Source organism: Somniosus microcephalus, chromosome 22 (genome assembly GCF_052327205.1).
Source record: "Somniosus microcephalus isolate GS21.2 chromosome 22, FLI_Smic_1.0, whole genome shotgun sequence".
Lineage (NCBI taxonomy): Eukaryota > Metazoa > Chordata > Chondrichthyes > Squaliformes > Somniosidae > Somniosus > Somniosus microcephalus.
Window position 1 is genome coordinate 60,895,669 of NC_141008.1, and position 16,110 is coordinate 60,911,778.

The 16,110-nt window shown below is 46.6% G+C and overlaps 1 protein-coding gene across 5 annotated transcripts in view; it reads right to left on the reverse strand.

Moving 5' to 3' along the window:
• vps53 (VPS53 subunit of GARP complex) overlaps nt 1-16,110 on the reverse strand; it is a 254,920-nt gene that overhangs the window by 98,005 nt on the left and 140,805 nt on the right. For all 5 annotated transcript variants that reach the window (XM_085964898.1, XM_085964903.1, XM_085964902.1 and 2 more), the window contains one exon: nt 3,426-3,668. In XM_085964898.1, coding sequence (XP_085821024.1) covers nt 3,426-3,668 — 243 coding nt within the window. The remainder of the gene's footprint in view (nt 1-3,425; nt 3,669-16,110) is intronic.

The window sequence follows — 16,110 nt, forward strand, 5'->3', positions numbered from 1 at the left end:
CCAATCAGACTGGCGTGCGATGCATCCCCTTACGGCATAGGAGCGGTATTGTCCCATAGATTCCCTGATGGCTCGGAACGGCCGATAGCTTTTGCGTCACGCTCATTGAACTCAGCTGAGCGTAACTATGCCCAGATCGACAGGGAAGCACTCAGCCTGGGAGTGAAGAAATTCAACCATTACCTACACGGACAAAAATTTACCTTGCTGACTGACCATCAACCCCTCATCTCCATATTCAACCCTAAAAAAGGTGTCCCCATTATGACGGCACAAAGACTACAGAGGTGGTCCCTTTTTCTAGGGGCACACCAATACAACATTGAATACAAAGGGTCAAAACAGCATGGGAATGCTGACGGTTTATCGCGCCTACCGTTGCCAACGATAGAAGAGGCACCTACAGTAGACCCAGTAGAGATATTCCACTCTACCATAGTGGAATGTCTACCGGTGACAAATTCTGCCATTGAAAGGGAGACAAGAAATGACCCTACTCTCTCACGGGTCTACGATTTAACAGTGAAGGGATGGCCAGCACATGGCGAACCACTGTTGCCAGCATTCTCGCAAAGAAGAGAACAGCTGTCAGTGTGCCGAGGAACCTTGATGTGTGGATCCAGAGTGGTGATTCCACCCAAACTCCAGGATAAAGTGCTAAAGGAGCTTCACGAGGGGCATCTGGGTGGAGTGAAAATGAAGAACCTAGCTAGGGCGTTTGTATGGTGGCCAGGTATCGATGGAGACATCAAAGACATGACCAAGAGCTGCCTAGGATGCCAGAAGGTCCAAAATGCTCCGCCACAGGCCCCTCTACATCCATGGGAGTGGCCCTCATCTCCCTGGCAAAGGGTGCACATCGACTTTGCTGGTCCATTTATGGACTCAATGTTCTTAATCGCAGTTGATGCACACTCCAAGTGGCCGGAGGTAATAAAGATGTCCTCCACCACCACGGAAAAAACCATCACAGTATTAAGGACCATATTTGCCAGGAATGGGCTGCCGGAGCAGATATGTTCTGATAATGGACCGCAATTTGTGTCCGAAGAATTCAGAAAGTTCTTAAAGAACAATGGGGTAAAGCACTACACGTCCGCCCCATACCATCCCGCCACCAATGGATTGGCTGAAAGGTTTGTCCAGACCTTCAAGAAGGCCATCAAGGCCATGGGTAATGAAGACATAAAACTTCAGCACAAGGTGGATAATTTCTTATTTGCATATAGGAATGCAACGCATATGGTTACTAACCAAACTCCCGCCATGATGTTCTACAATAGAAACCTAAGATGCCGGCTGGATTTGGTCAAGCCCAACATCCGAAGGGACGTGGAGAACCGGCAGTTTCAGGGCATGAATGATAGGCCAACTAGGGCCTTCCAGATAGGCCAACCGGTTTTGGCCCGGGACTACCGTACCGAGAAATGGCAGCCTGGAACTATCTGCACACGATTAGGACCACTGATGTATACCGTGGACATCGGAGACAGCATAATAAGGCGCCATGCTGACCAAATCATCAAGTCATCCGAAAAGGGACAACCTACACCACCACTCTATACATCTAACGATGAAGTAGAGATACCCATATCTACCTCCGATCCGGTGATACTGGAGCCCGATGAACCCGACACTGGCCTTCAAGCCGAATCAGCCTTGCCAGAAGAACCTACTACACCATCAGAAACTACTACACCCCCGAGGCGTTATCCGGACCGAGTCAGGAAGCCTCCTGAGAGACTAACTTATAATTAATTAATACAGCAATGTATATTATTTTGCATATAACATATAATTAATAATTACTTAAAATATGATGTACTAGTTAGCTAGAAGGGGAGGAATTGTGGTGTATGTGCCTTTAAGAGCCCCAGGTGTGCGTAATGCCGGTAATTGCCACTTGGGCTATATAAGCCTGTGTATTGTGTATATCCTTTAGAAAACCCCTCCCAGACTTGCTTAGTAAATACCTATGAACCAACTCCTGTCTTCAGTGTCTTTATCTACACACGGACACTACACAAGTGTGCAGTGGCAATTTTTGTCAACTCATATATTTCATCAACCCGAGTTAATTTTTATATATTTTCTTCCCCGTCTCTTCTCCTGTAGTTTCCTTGCAGCACATGCCTTCCTTGGCAGAGAAGACAGGATGAAGACAGGATGTTCCCCATGCTGCTACTCAGCCAGCCACTAGAGGTGCTCAAGTGTTGTTTGGACCAACTGGTCCTCAGTGTTTGCTCCCTCCGTGTGGGAGAAACGCCTGGACTCGACGCCCCATTCTCCAAAAGCAGCACAGTTCTGATTCAAAGCTCACCATGTGGGAAATTATAGTTCGGAACCAGTATGCTACCACTGCATGGTACCCACTGAACCCATTACATTTTAAACATTGATGTTCAATCATATTCCAATTGTACTGCGAGCACAAGGAGGGAGAATTTCCCATTTCGTTTTTCGTATTGGAAAATAGTGCATTACTTTGAAATAAATGTGCTCATTGAGCATTATTAGGTCTTTCAGGTTCAATAAAACTTCTGGTTACCGAGAACAATGTTGAATAGAAAGCTTGCCAAAAATCTGCACACAACCTGGTGACCTGAATCTGTGTAGTACCATATATGGTGAAAATGACTGCAGTCCATTCCAATTAGGACTAGTTGTTCTTGCTGCTTGCATTCGATTCATGGAGTAAACTAAATCGGGGTAAAGCTCTATGCAGTTTTGTTGCAGACTGTTGTTGATGCTATCGCACATTAAATATATTAGGGTGGATTTTCCTGTTCCTGTGCTTGGCACAAATACCTGGGGCACTGTGTAGAGAGTAAAATCAGGCAGGGATGATCACATACCTTAAATGGAGCCCATCCCATTTTCCACCCATTTCATGAACATGAAAATCAGGTGGGCTCCAGTACTGGTGAGATTCTCCCCACGCTGTGCCCAGACAATCCTTTATGCCAAATGCATTAAGAGAAAAATCTGCCCCATGGTGTCCCTCTGCACAAAATAGGCTAAAAGTTGAATAATCTCCCCACTACAGTACATAAATAAAAAACTTCATTAAAGAAAACAAAGCGTCAGGGAGCAAGCTCAAGGTTGGAACCTAATCTTGGATAGAGATTAACAGTTATAAAATGGTCCAGGTTGGTGTTATCGGAACCCTTCGTTCTAATGACATCTCTCAGCTCTCAAGTATCCAGTACTCTCTATTTAACTGGACCAGCTTGCCCTGGATGCTGGAGCTATATGGGCTACATGTGCTACATGTGGGGTTGTTCATTTAGGAATGCAGCTAATTGAAGGGGATTACGCCGATTTGGGATGTCATTACCGCAGAGTTGAAATCGAGTAATCATTTGCAGTTGATTACAGAGGAAATCCTCTGCCTGGCTATTTAAAGGACATCATTTCATACTCACTTAGGCAGGTTTCCGGAGAGGATTTTCCACGCATACTCTCGCAGGTATTTCTGGAATATGGTGGTTAGAGCAACCATTGGCTCTCCGGTGCTGAGTTGCGAGCACTGCACCATACATTTCTTGTAGTAGACGAACAGGTCCGCACAGCTGGGAAGCACTGCTCCCCCCTCATCGGTGTTTGGCTTCGGAGGACCCTGGGCTTTGAAATCGGCCACAAACCTGTCAATCAGTTCATTGAGATTCCTGGCAAGGAGGGGGGGGGAAAAAAGGAAATCGTTTGAAATATGTAATGGAGATATGATTAGGGCATGAAAGTTTTCCTGATTACATATGTTAGGTAGCAATAGAGAAATAAGAACATGGAAAATGTACCAGGTATGCTATGCTATGCCTCTGTAACATGCAGCTTTATAAAACTTGATCAATGCTCAAATCGTATGATTCAACTGCAGGGATCTGCCGCTTTCTACAAGACTCACAGCTAGCACAAACAAATTACTTCAGAAATATGAAACAAAACTGTACCTCCCCCAAAAAAGATCATCTCAGCCCTTTGTTGCATCGCACACAACAACCCATCTGTTATCTTATATGTAGTACATTCACTCAAGTCACAGAGGCTATTTTCGACTATTCAGTGTATTAGAATGCAAAATAAAGCCCATCGGTTTTCATTTTCACTGGAGCAACTCTCCAGTGATTGAAAGGTCATGTGTTTTGCAGCTTGTTCTTTTGAATCATTTGTGGTACAGCTTGGAACAGGCCAGGCTCTTTCAAGAAGCAATGGTATCCTCCTCACTCGCTCAATACTGTCCAACCACACCAGATGATAAAAGGCGAGAACATTGGAAAGTGAAACAAATACGATCAAATTCCACAGAAAACAAAGATTCTTGTATCAAATATAAAAAGAACTACAAATGCTGGAATGCTGAATTATTGAAGTAACAGTTTTTTTCTCCTCACGTTTTTCTCTCTTTTTCCAACCTTACCAATCTGATAAAAGGGTATACACCTAAAATGTTAACTTGTCCACTCTCTTTATTGACTGATCTGCTGTGTGTTTCCAGCATTTTGTTTTTATATTCTTATACCAAGTTAGTTTGGCCGCAATCTTCTATCATCCAACTGATCCCTTCCACAATTACATCTACTGACCAAAATAGCACGCTACTGGCATGAATCAGTGGTTACAATGTAAATGCACTGGCATTTTAAGCAGCAGATCAGAGTTGGAATACCCTGCTTGATCAGTATTTATATTTGCCCTATTAATATGATTTGTTTTTGTTCCAGCTCAGCATGATGCAAGGAGGGAAAATAGATCGAGGAGGGCGGATACATTCCCGAGACTGAGCACAAAATTCAGGCTGACGCTCCAGTGCAGTACTGAGGGAGCGCTGCACTGTCGGAGGTGCCGTCTTTCAGATGTTACCTTAAACTGAAACACTGTATGCCCTCTCAGGTGGATGTAAAAGATCCCATGGCACTATTCCGAAGAGTAGCAAGTGTGTTCTGGCCAATATTTATCCCTCAACCAACACCACAAAAACAGATTGTCTGGTCATTATCACAAACGCTGTTCCTGGGACCTTGCTGTGCGCAAATTGCTGCAATTCCTACATTACAACAATGAACATAAGAACTAGGAGCTGGAGTAGGCCCTTTGAGCCTGCTCCGCCATTCAACAAGATCATGGCTGATCTTCTACCTCAACTCCACCTTCCCACACTATCCCAATATCCCTCAATTCCCAAAAATTTATCGACCTCGGTCTTGAATATACTCAACAACTGAGTAACCACAGCTCTCTCGGGTAGAGAATTCCAAAGATTCACAACCCTTTGAGTGAAGAAATTTCTTCTCAACTCAGTCCTAAATGGCCGACCTCTTATTCGGAGACTGTGACTCCTGGTTCTAGACTCCCCAGCCAGGGGAAATATTTTCCCAGCATTAACCCTGTCAAGCCCATTAAGAATGTTATATTGTGGCAGAACCACTGAATGACTCTGGCTAACTGTATATAATTCTCTTTAACAATGTTCTAACACCAGCCTAAACCTGTACCATTGTGTTAGGCATTACTGTGTTTTGTAAATAGAGTTTGCATGTACGGGGCGTGGCACCTTTAAGAGCGCGGGCAAACGTGATGACGTCACGTCGCAAACCACGTGACTGCCCAGGCAATCCTCGTGGCATCTCCGTTGAGTAAAGACCTGTTTGATTGTTCTCCTGTGTCGATCTCCGTTATTCGTAGGAATTCGTCAATTCCTACATTGGTGACCCCGCTTTTGTGAACGTTTTCACAGAAAAAGAGCACAGCATGGAAGCAAACGCCATTTCGCTAAAGCTACTGCAGTTCTGGGAGCAGCAAGCGCCCTCGTGGTTTATTCAGGTCGAGGCCCAGTTCGCCCTGAGGAACATCGATGCGGATCAGACCAAGTATCTTTACGTGGTCTCCGCACTCGACAGCTCTACCGCCTCTCGGATCGTCAGCCTCCTCGAAAACCCCCCAACGGAGCGCAAGTATGAAACCCTCAAAGCACGGTTACTGCAGGTTTTCGAGCTCACAAAATCGGAGCGCGCCCGTCAATTACTCGCTATGCCCGGGCTCGGGGACTCCAAGCCTTCAGAGTTGATGAGCCAAATGCTCACACTCCTGGGTTCAGAACGGGAATGTTTCCTATTCCGCGAGATTTTCCTCAGCCAACTGCCTGAACAGGTACAAGCTGCCCTGGCCTGATCTGAAATTGAAGACTGTGCAACACTTGCGGCGGAGGCTGACAAAATTGTCGCTGTAACTCGGCAGTACTGCGCCGCCACGAGGCACCCATCCCCTGCAGACGCCGCCCCAGCTTGTCAGCCTGCTGGGCTGTGTTTCTACCACGCACAGTTCGGCGCGAAGGCGAAGCGTTGCCGCCCTCCCTGCAGTTTTCCCCAAAAAACAAACCAACATCAACTGATGCTGCGACCACCGAGGAACGGGTCTAACGGGCACCCCGCGGCCGCGATGGCGATTGGCAACGCGGGAAATTGCTGTTCATCACCGATACTCTCTCTGGTCGTCATTTTCTGTGCGACACCGGAGCACAGTGCAGCATTTTACCCGCGTCCACCCTCGATGTGCAAACGGTGAATCACGGCCAATGGCGGAACAATTCGGACCTTTGGCAGGCGGCGAGTGGAGTTGTGCCTCGGGGGGCAACTTTTTCACTGGGAGTTTGTTACGGCCAAAGTTTCCCAGCCCCTCCTCGGCGCAGATTTCCTGTGCGCCAACAGCCTCCTGGTCGATGTTAGGAACCAGCGGCTGATCAATGCAGCAACTTTTAATTCTCTTCAGTGTTACCGCAGTAACACTACGTCACGCACCGTCTCCTGTGCGTTCCCGACTCCTGATGAGTTCGCTCGCCTGCTCAGCGAATTCCCCGACCTGACAAGACCCACGTTCTCCTCCACCGCCACGAAACATGGTGTGGAACACCACATCACCACCAACGGCCCCCCGGTCTACGCGCGAGCCTGGCGCCTGGAACCTGGCGGTCGCAAAGGCGGAGTTCGCAACCATGGAACGGTTAGGGATTATTCGCCGGTCGGATAGTCCCTGGTCTTCATCCCTCCATATCGTCCCGAAGCCTGGCGGCGGATGGCGGCCATGCGGCGACTATCGATGCCACCACTCCTGATCGGTACCCGATCCCCCATATCCAGGATTTCTCTGCCCATTTGGCAGGGAACAACGTGTTCTCTAAAGTCGACCTCGTCCGGGGCTACCACCAGGTCCCAGTTCATCCAGAAGATGTCCAGAAGACCGCAGTCATCACCCCATTCGGCCTCTTCGAGTTTCTACAAATGCCGTTTGGGCTAAAGAACGCCGCCCAGGCTTTCCAACGCCTGATGGACTCCGTGCTGCGGGACCTCAAGTTCCTCTTCGTCTACCTAGATGATATTCTAATTGCCAGTCCTACTAAGGAAGAACATACCTGTCACCTACGCACCCTTTTTCGACGCCTCAGCCAACATGGCCTGATTATCAACCCGGCCAAGTGTCAGTTTGGCCTGCACCAAATTGATTTCCTGGGGCATCGCATCACCTCAGAGGGAGCGGTTCCTTTACCTTCGAAGGTAGAAGCGGTGACATCCTTTCCACGCCCGCAGAACATAAAGGCCCTGCAGGAATTCCTGGGCATGGTAAACTTTTACCACCGTTTCGTGCCTAAGGCGGCACTACTCATGCAGCCCCTGTACGAGGCCCTCAAGGGCAAGACTGGCAAGAACCCGGTAGACTGGACGGATGACATGGCCCGGGCGTTCGCCGACACCAAAAGCGCCTTAGCCAGTGCGACTATGCTGGCGCACCCGCTGCCAGGAGCCACCATCGCCTTTACCACCGACGCGTCGGACTACGCAGTCGGTGCCGTGCAACAGCAGTGGGTGAACGGGACATGGCAGTCATTGGCATTCTTCAGCCGTCAACTACGGCAGAACGAGAGAGCATACAGCACGTTCGACCGGGAGTTGCTCGCCCTTTTTCTGGCCATCTGCCATTTTCGGTTCTTTCTGGAAGGACGTCCTTTCACCGCCTTTGTGGACCACAAGCCGCTGACCTTTGCAATTCCAAGAACACCGAACCGTGGTCAGCCCGACAGCAGCGTCAACTGACCTACATATCCGAATTCACCATGGATATGCGGCACGTGGCCGGTAAGGACAACCTGGTGGCAGACTGCCTCTCCCGCGCAATCGTCAATACGGTTCATTTGGGCATCGACTACGCCCTCATGGCAGCGGACCAAGCCTCAGACCCGGAAATCCAAGCTTACAGAACGGCCATCACTGGCCTCCAGTTGGCCGACGTCAAGTTCCATTCGGCAGGTACCACGCTGTTGTGTGACGTCTCCGTATAGGATCCTCGCCCTGTTGTGCCGGTCGTCTGGCGCCGCAAAGTGTTCGACGCCATACATGGGTTGTCACACCCTGGAATGAAGGCCTCTCAGAAACTGATGTCCGCGAAATTTGTATGGCATGGCATGCATAAAGATGTCCACGACTGGGCCAACACCTGCGTGGTCTGCCAAAAGGCCAAGGTACAGCGCCACATCAAAGCTCCGTTGGCCGCCTTCACAGTTCCGGAGCGACGTTTTGACCATGTCAACGTGGACCTGGTAGGACCACTCCCAACCTCCCATGGTTTTTCACACATCCTGACCATGGTTGACCACACCACCAGATGGCCAGAGGCGGTTCCCCTGTCATCCACTACTTCAGCGGACGTGGCCAGGGTGTTCATTTCCTCCTGGATCGCCCGTTTCGGTGTGCCGGCAGATATTTCGTCGGACAGGGGACCACAGTTTTCCTCCGAACTCTGGAATGCAGTGGCCCAAGGACTCGGTGTCAAATTACACCGCACCACAGCCTACCACCCACAGGCGAATGGCCTCTGCGAACGCTTCCACCGGTCAATGAAAGCCACCCTGAGGGCCAGCCTCCAGGACGCTGGATGGGCAGACAAGCTACCGTGGGTCCTGTTGGGCCTTCGCACGGCCCCCAAAGAAGATCTTCACTCTTCATCAGCGGAACCCGTGTATGGTCAGCCGCTGCGAGTCCCAGGGGACTTCCTACCAACATCGACGGAGCCATGGTCCGCATCTGCCCAGCTTGCTAGTCACCAAGAGGTGGCCAGATGTTTCGCACCACGGGCTGCAGAGGTCACACGTTCCCGCGGAGCTTCACAAGGCTGAGTACGTTTTCATTCGCCATGACGCACATAGGGATCCGCTCAAGGCCCCATATACCGGTCCTTTCCGTGTGTTGGAAGCAGGGGACAAAACCTTCACGGTAGATGTTGGTGGTAAACCGGACCACATTTCGGTCGACCGCTTAAAGCCGGCACATTTGGACCTCGACCGCCCCGTCGAGACAGCACAACCGCCGAGACGGGGTCGGCCACCCATCGTCGTTACGGCAGACCAAGTGCGACCGCCCGCCAGACCGCCAGCCGCCCTGCAGCCTCCGCCTCGAGAGTACAGGAGTCGTTCTGACAGGCTCGTCAGACCCCCTCACCATTTGACTTTGTCTGCTAAAGCGAATTCTGGGGGGGCGCATGTGGCAGAACCACTGAATGACTCTGGCTAATTGTATATAATTCTCTTTAACGATGTTCTAACACCAGCCTAAACCTGTACCATTGTGTTAGGCATTACTGTGTTTTGTATATAGAGTTTGCATGTACGGGGCGTGGCCCCTTTAAGAGCGCGGGAAAATGCGGGCAAACACGATGATGTCATGTCGCAAACCACGTGACTGCCCAGGCAGTCCTCGTGGCATCTCCGTTGAGTAAAGACCTGTTTGATTGTTCTCCTGTGTCGATCTCCGTTATTCGTAGGAATTCGTCAATTCCTACAATATGTTTCAATTAGATCACCTCTCTTTCTTCTAAATTATAATGAATATAGGCCTAGTCTACTCAATCTCTCCTCATAAGGCAATCCCCTCATCCCAGGAATCAGTCTAGTAAACCTTCGTTGCACTCCCTCTAAGGCAAATATGTATTTCCTTAGGTAAGGAGACCAGAACTGTACACAGTACCCCAGGTGTGGCCCCACCAATGCCCTGTATAATTGTAATAAGACTTTACCCTTATACTCTAATCCCTTTGTAACAAAAGCTAACATACCATTTGTTTTCCTAATTGCTTGCTGTACCTGCATGTTAACTTTATGCGATTCATGTACAAAGACACTCAAGTCTCTCTGAGTGCAAACATTTCCCAGTCTCTCGCCATTCAATAAATGTTCAGCTTTTTTTGTTTTTCCTACTAAAGTGGATAACTTCACACTTCCCCACATTGTATTCCATTTACCATGTTCTTGCCCACTCAGTCCACCTGTCTATGTCTCTCTGCAGCCTCTTTGCGTCCTCCTCCTTACTTTCCCAACTAACTTTGTATCATCAGCAAACTTGGATACGTTACACTCAGTCCCTTCATCGAAGTCATTAATATAGATTGTGAATAGCTGAGGCCCAAGCACTGATCCTTGCGTTACCCCGCTAGTTACAGCCTACCAACTTGAAAAAGTCCCGTTTATTCCTACTCTCTGTTTTCTGTCCATTAACCAATTCTCAATCCATGCTAATATATTACCCCCAATACCATGAGTCCTGATTTTGTGTAATAACCTCTTGTGTGGCATCTTATCGAATGCTTTTTTGAAAATCCAAATACACTACATCCACTGGTTTCCCCTTATCCATCCTACTAGGTACATCTTCAAAAAAACTAACAGATTTGTCAAACACGATTTCCCTTTCATAAAACCATGTTGGCTCTGCCTAATCATATTTTAATTTTCTAACTGCCCTGTTACTACATCCCTAATAATAGATTCTAGCATTTTGCCTACTACTGATGTCAGGCTAACTGGCCTATAGTTCACCATTTTTTCTCTTCCTCCTTTCTTAAATAGCAGGGTTATGTTTGCTACCTTCTAATCCTTGGGATGTTCAATAATCTAGGGAATTCTAGAAGATTAATACCAGTGCATCCACTATCTCTGCAGCTACCTCTTTTAAAACCCTAGGATGCAAGTCGTCAGGCTCAGGGGATTTGTCGCCACTTAGTCCATTAATTTCTCCAGTACTGTGTCTTTACTTAAACTGATTTCTTTAAGTTCCTCATTCTCTCTAGACCCTTGGTTCCCCATTATTTCCGGAATGTTTTTTGTCTTCTACCGTGAAGACAGATACAAAGTATTTGTTTAATGTCTCTGCCATTTCCTTATTGCCCATTATAATTTCTCCTGTCTCTGCCTCTAATGGACCCACGTTTACTTTCACTAATCTGTTCCTATTTACATACCTATAGGAACGTTTACAATCTGTTTTTATGTCTCTTGCTAATTTACTCTCAATGGCCACACTTCAAAAGTAGTTAATTAGCTGTTCCTTGTCCTGAAGTTTTGAAAGGCACTATATAAATGCAAGTCTTTCTTTCTTTATTATTGCTTCCCTGTTGTTCTACTTAAAGCAAGGATCAGAAGAGGGAATGAGGTGCTGAAAGATAAAGGTAAATGAAGATTCATATTGCTGCAACTAGTCGTAAGCATGATGGGCCAATGTATGGTGCATCTTTTTCCCCCCCTAGATGGCTCAGCAAGGGTATCCAGTGAGTAACTGAGCCTTACAAACCAGGTAGCTCCCAGATTTTATTCCCGTTCTGTGCTGAATTGGCTGATCACAGCCAGGGCAATGGTAGGGACACTGGTGGGAGAGGAAAAGCAGCCAAAATTTCCGCTCCTGATCACTATCCAGAAACCCCTGCCGGAAGTGCATTTTAGCGGCTATCAGGTGAGGACAGGATGAGTCTTGCTGTGACGTCGCTCATGCTTAAAAAGGCTGCTGATTCTGTCTCGGCCCTCATGGTTAATGGCTACTTCAGCAAGTTACAGGCGGGCTCCTTGTGTCCATGGAACTGTACCCCAGCAGAGAGTCAGCACCTTCAGGAAGGAGGGGAGGGGAGAAAAATTTAAAGGAAAAAAAAGGTATACGTTTTTTAAGACGAATACTTGAGGGTAAAATTGACAGGGCTTTATTCCTTGATACGCCTTCAAAATTTATCAGTGCTCCTTTGGGGCGCCCCTTTTACAAAATACCAAGCGAACAGGCTAGTGCAAAGATAGAAGAGTATGTGCAAGTGTCAAAGATCCAAACTTTACTACACAGAATAAGTAGGTAGAAAAGTTAAGAGAAAAAGCTGATCAGAACATTACAAAGGACTCTTTCGAGAGCTGCAGAAACAAGCTTAGTCTAATTTAATGCAAGTATCTGCAGCACAGCTTTTAAGACTGAGGTTACTACAATCGGAAACGTTGGCACTGTGCCAACAAGGAGGTAATCGTGCCCATATGTTGTCCAACCACAGAAATTTTCTGAATGTAAGTACCAGCTATTTCTGGGAGATATTCTTAAACGCACATTAGCAATTAGTGCTAAATTGGTCATACTCAGACTATCCCTCCAGGGGCCCATCGGTTACATTTGGGTTTAATCTTGGCAATGAGGATTATTTTACAGCACTGGAAAGGTGCAGCTTCTCAGGATGTTAGACAATGGATAAATATGTTGATTGATGTATGAAAAGTAGAAAGCCCCGAGTCTCGAGGGAATGGTAGTTATGTATCAGATTCTGTGAAAGCTGAAGGAAGAAAGCAAGAAAATGAAAAGAAGAGAGAAATAAAACATTTCATTTATATAATGTCCTGTATTGAAATGTCTCAAAATGCTTTATGCAATTAATTACTCTGGAGTGCAGTGATTTTTGTAAATTGGGAAGAGCTCACAGAATCGCTGCAAATTTCTCTCAAGAAACTAAAGATTAAAAAATGCTTGAATAGAAAAATTGCATCCACAAATAAAAGTGAACAGAAAGCACGCAGCTGTAATAGGTTCACAGTTTGTACATTAAGGTTCCCGGAATACGAGAGACATAATGAAACTGATTTAAGATCCAAACCTGTTGCACAATTTCCAAAACAAGGGGAAAGAGGGAAAAATACATATCCAGAAGTTGATCCTATTAGGTTTATGTAGAAAATACCATGTAAACCTTGGAGAACTGTAACAGAATTATTATACTAAAATAAACCCTTTCCAGTTTACTCAGAGATTACTGCCAAGTAAGACATTATAGGCCTAGATTTTCAGTGTGCCGTGAAGCAGGCTTTTAGGCGTGCGGGGGGCAAAAATCCTGAATTCGGGGGTTCCGACACCATCCCGCCCAAAACCCGCCTCCACGTAAGTTTCAAAGGAGGCGGGTACCCGCCCCGCACTGGGACCCGCCGACCCGAGGCGGGAAGGGATTAGTGCCAATTAACTGCCTGTTAACAGGCAGTTTTTAGCCTAATCCCTATTTTGAAGGGTGTCGTGTGGGATTCCCGATGGCTCCAAACCACGCCAGGTTAGAGCAGGCGGGCCATCGGGTTGAAGGACTTGGAGGGGTCGAGATGTCAGTGTACAGGTGAGTGATGGGTGCATGAGTGCAAAGGTAAGTGTGTTTGGTGTGTCTAAAGAAGTTTAAATTACCTGTACTTACCTTAACAGCCTTTCTTCCTCTAGGCGTCGGGAGTCCATCATTCAGCCGGCACTGAAAGCAGAATGGCTGCGATCTGTCAAAAGTGACAGCCTGCAGCTTTCGGTGCCAGTGAGAGTTCTAACTGAGTCTGCGTAGAAGGACTCAGGTTAGAAGTCAGACTGTCAGTGTTTGACAGCTTCAAACAGCTGTGAAACACTGATATTTCATCTGTCAACACCTCCTGACAGATGAAATTTCAGTCTGTGACGTCACCTGTTGCCGGGTGGTCCTTAATTGGCCTGCTGAGCCCGCTGGGACGGCTCAACAAGGTCAATCAAGGGAAAATCGCGTGGATTGGCCGGGCGTCGATGGAGGCGGGACTAAAACCCGAAAGTTGTAGTCCTGCCTCCTTCCCGACTGCGGAATGAAAATCCAGCCCAATTATATAGTTTGACCTAATTCTCCAAAGTAACTTCAAGAAAGCAATTTCATAAAGAGCAGATAAGATGCTTTGGCAATTTTTAAAAATATATTATTGACATATGCACAAATGGTACAACAAAGATTAAAAATACAAACTATAAAGTAGAGAGATAAACTATTTATTTAGGGATGTCGGCAAAAGAAAAAGTATAAACCGTGTTAAACACGTGGGCCTAGAAAATTCAATGGCGACGTGCCGCTATATCGGATGCTAAAGGGCACCTAAACCTCCAATATGGCAGGCAGGATGAGCACGCTCATTACGAGCCAAAAGTGCGCCGCCCGCCATATTGGTGTAGGTACAAAAAAAGAAACCCGCAAACAAGGGACAAAGGCCTGTTTGAGGTCCCCTCTGCAATATTGGTTTGCCCTGAAGCATACAGAAAAACCTTAAAGGGACCGCTGCAAGCCACCATTGGACACGAAGTGATGACTGCAGTACTTCAATCCAACAGACACATGGTTTAACCATTCAAGTTGATCCAGGTGATTCTGTCTCTTTCTACAATGACTGCCACTAAAGGATTCGGAGCGATTGTACTTACACCACCAATTCTGAGGGCTTCTAGTGCACTTGCATTCTGCCGGTTTGAAGAGAAAGTGATGATAAATAGGCCTTGTGATTTTCGAATTAAACCAGATAATTACCTACTGAAAGATGAATTCCACAATTCGGGTCAAACCCTATAAAATCAAGAAACATCAGCAACGGCGGCATGCAGTCCTGTTGTGACTCGCACAACCTCTTTCCCCTGATTTGCACAGAAAATCCTTCATCCTCCTTCCATACAGACAGGCAGCATCAACGTAGAGAGGACCCGTAGTTGCCTGCATCGCAAAGCTGAACGGGGGGGGGGGGGGGGGGAGACCTTGGACGGGGGACGCTGAGGAGCTATCTCATAATACACATGGATTTTATGAAGACGGATGCAAGTGTTTATTATTTAAAGTGCGGTATTTACTACTTCCCAAGTCATTTTGCTGATTAAACACAATATTCTGATTATAGACATTCCGTTTTATCTTTGATCAGAAAAGGCATGGATATGCTCACAGCTGATTTCACCCAGATAGCCAACCTGAATTCAGGGAAAACAAACTCAGTAAATAAAGAGAAACTGTTTCCAGTGGCAGGAAGGTTGGTAACCAGAGGCCGCAGATTTAAGGTGACTGGCAAAAGAACCAGAGGCGACATGAGGAAACATTTCTTTACATGGCGAGTTGTTGTGATCTGGAATGCATTTAGGGTTAGGGTGGTGGAAACAGGTTCAATAGTAACACTCGAAAGGAAATTGGATAAATACTTGATGGGGAAAAAAAATTACAGGGCTATGGGGAAAGAGCAGGGGAGTGGGATTAATTGGATAGCTCTACCAAAGAGCCGGCACAGGCACAATGGGCCGAATGGCCTCCTTCTGTGCTGTATCATTCTATGATTAGAAGTTGTAATGATAAATTGTTGGTACACTCAAATGGAGGAAAATGAAGAGGAAGAAATGGATAATAATAAAAGGAATGGACAATAAAAAAAATAAATAAGAGGTAGGAATCAGCAACTTTGTTATTGGTCAGTGTGACTCCTAACTCAGGGTAAGTATTCATTAGAGAAATGTTTTTGGCAACTGCATGCAACTTTTGTGGTGAAGCAGTTGTGTACCTTACAGCAAACGATTGTATCTACAAGTAACATATAAATCAAATGTTGTAGGTTGTGAGGTGGTTGCAGCGGGCAGAGCAATGCCATGAGCTGGCTCTTTCTGCATTGAAACTACAGCAGTTGTATCTGCCTAAACGGAGCCTCCCCTCCTCCCCGCCTCATCATGGAAACTGACTGATAATTGAGAGTCCGCAAAATTTGGTCTGGCGTGTACTGTACAGCACGGGTATGAAAACAAGTACAATACTAACAAAGAAAACATTATGCAGTTTCAACGACTCTTGTAAGGCTGGCATATAATTGGGACAGCGGGTAATTGGAGCATGTTTAATAGAGCTTTCACTAGTGTTAGTCTTGGAAATGGGCTTTTGGGGGTGGGGAAGAGAAAAAGTCCAGGTCATAATTTAAAAAAATATTAAATTGGTAATTAAAGTTTCCAACTTATCAATATAATTATATATAATTTCCCATTTCCGGCC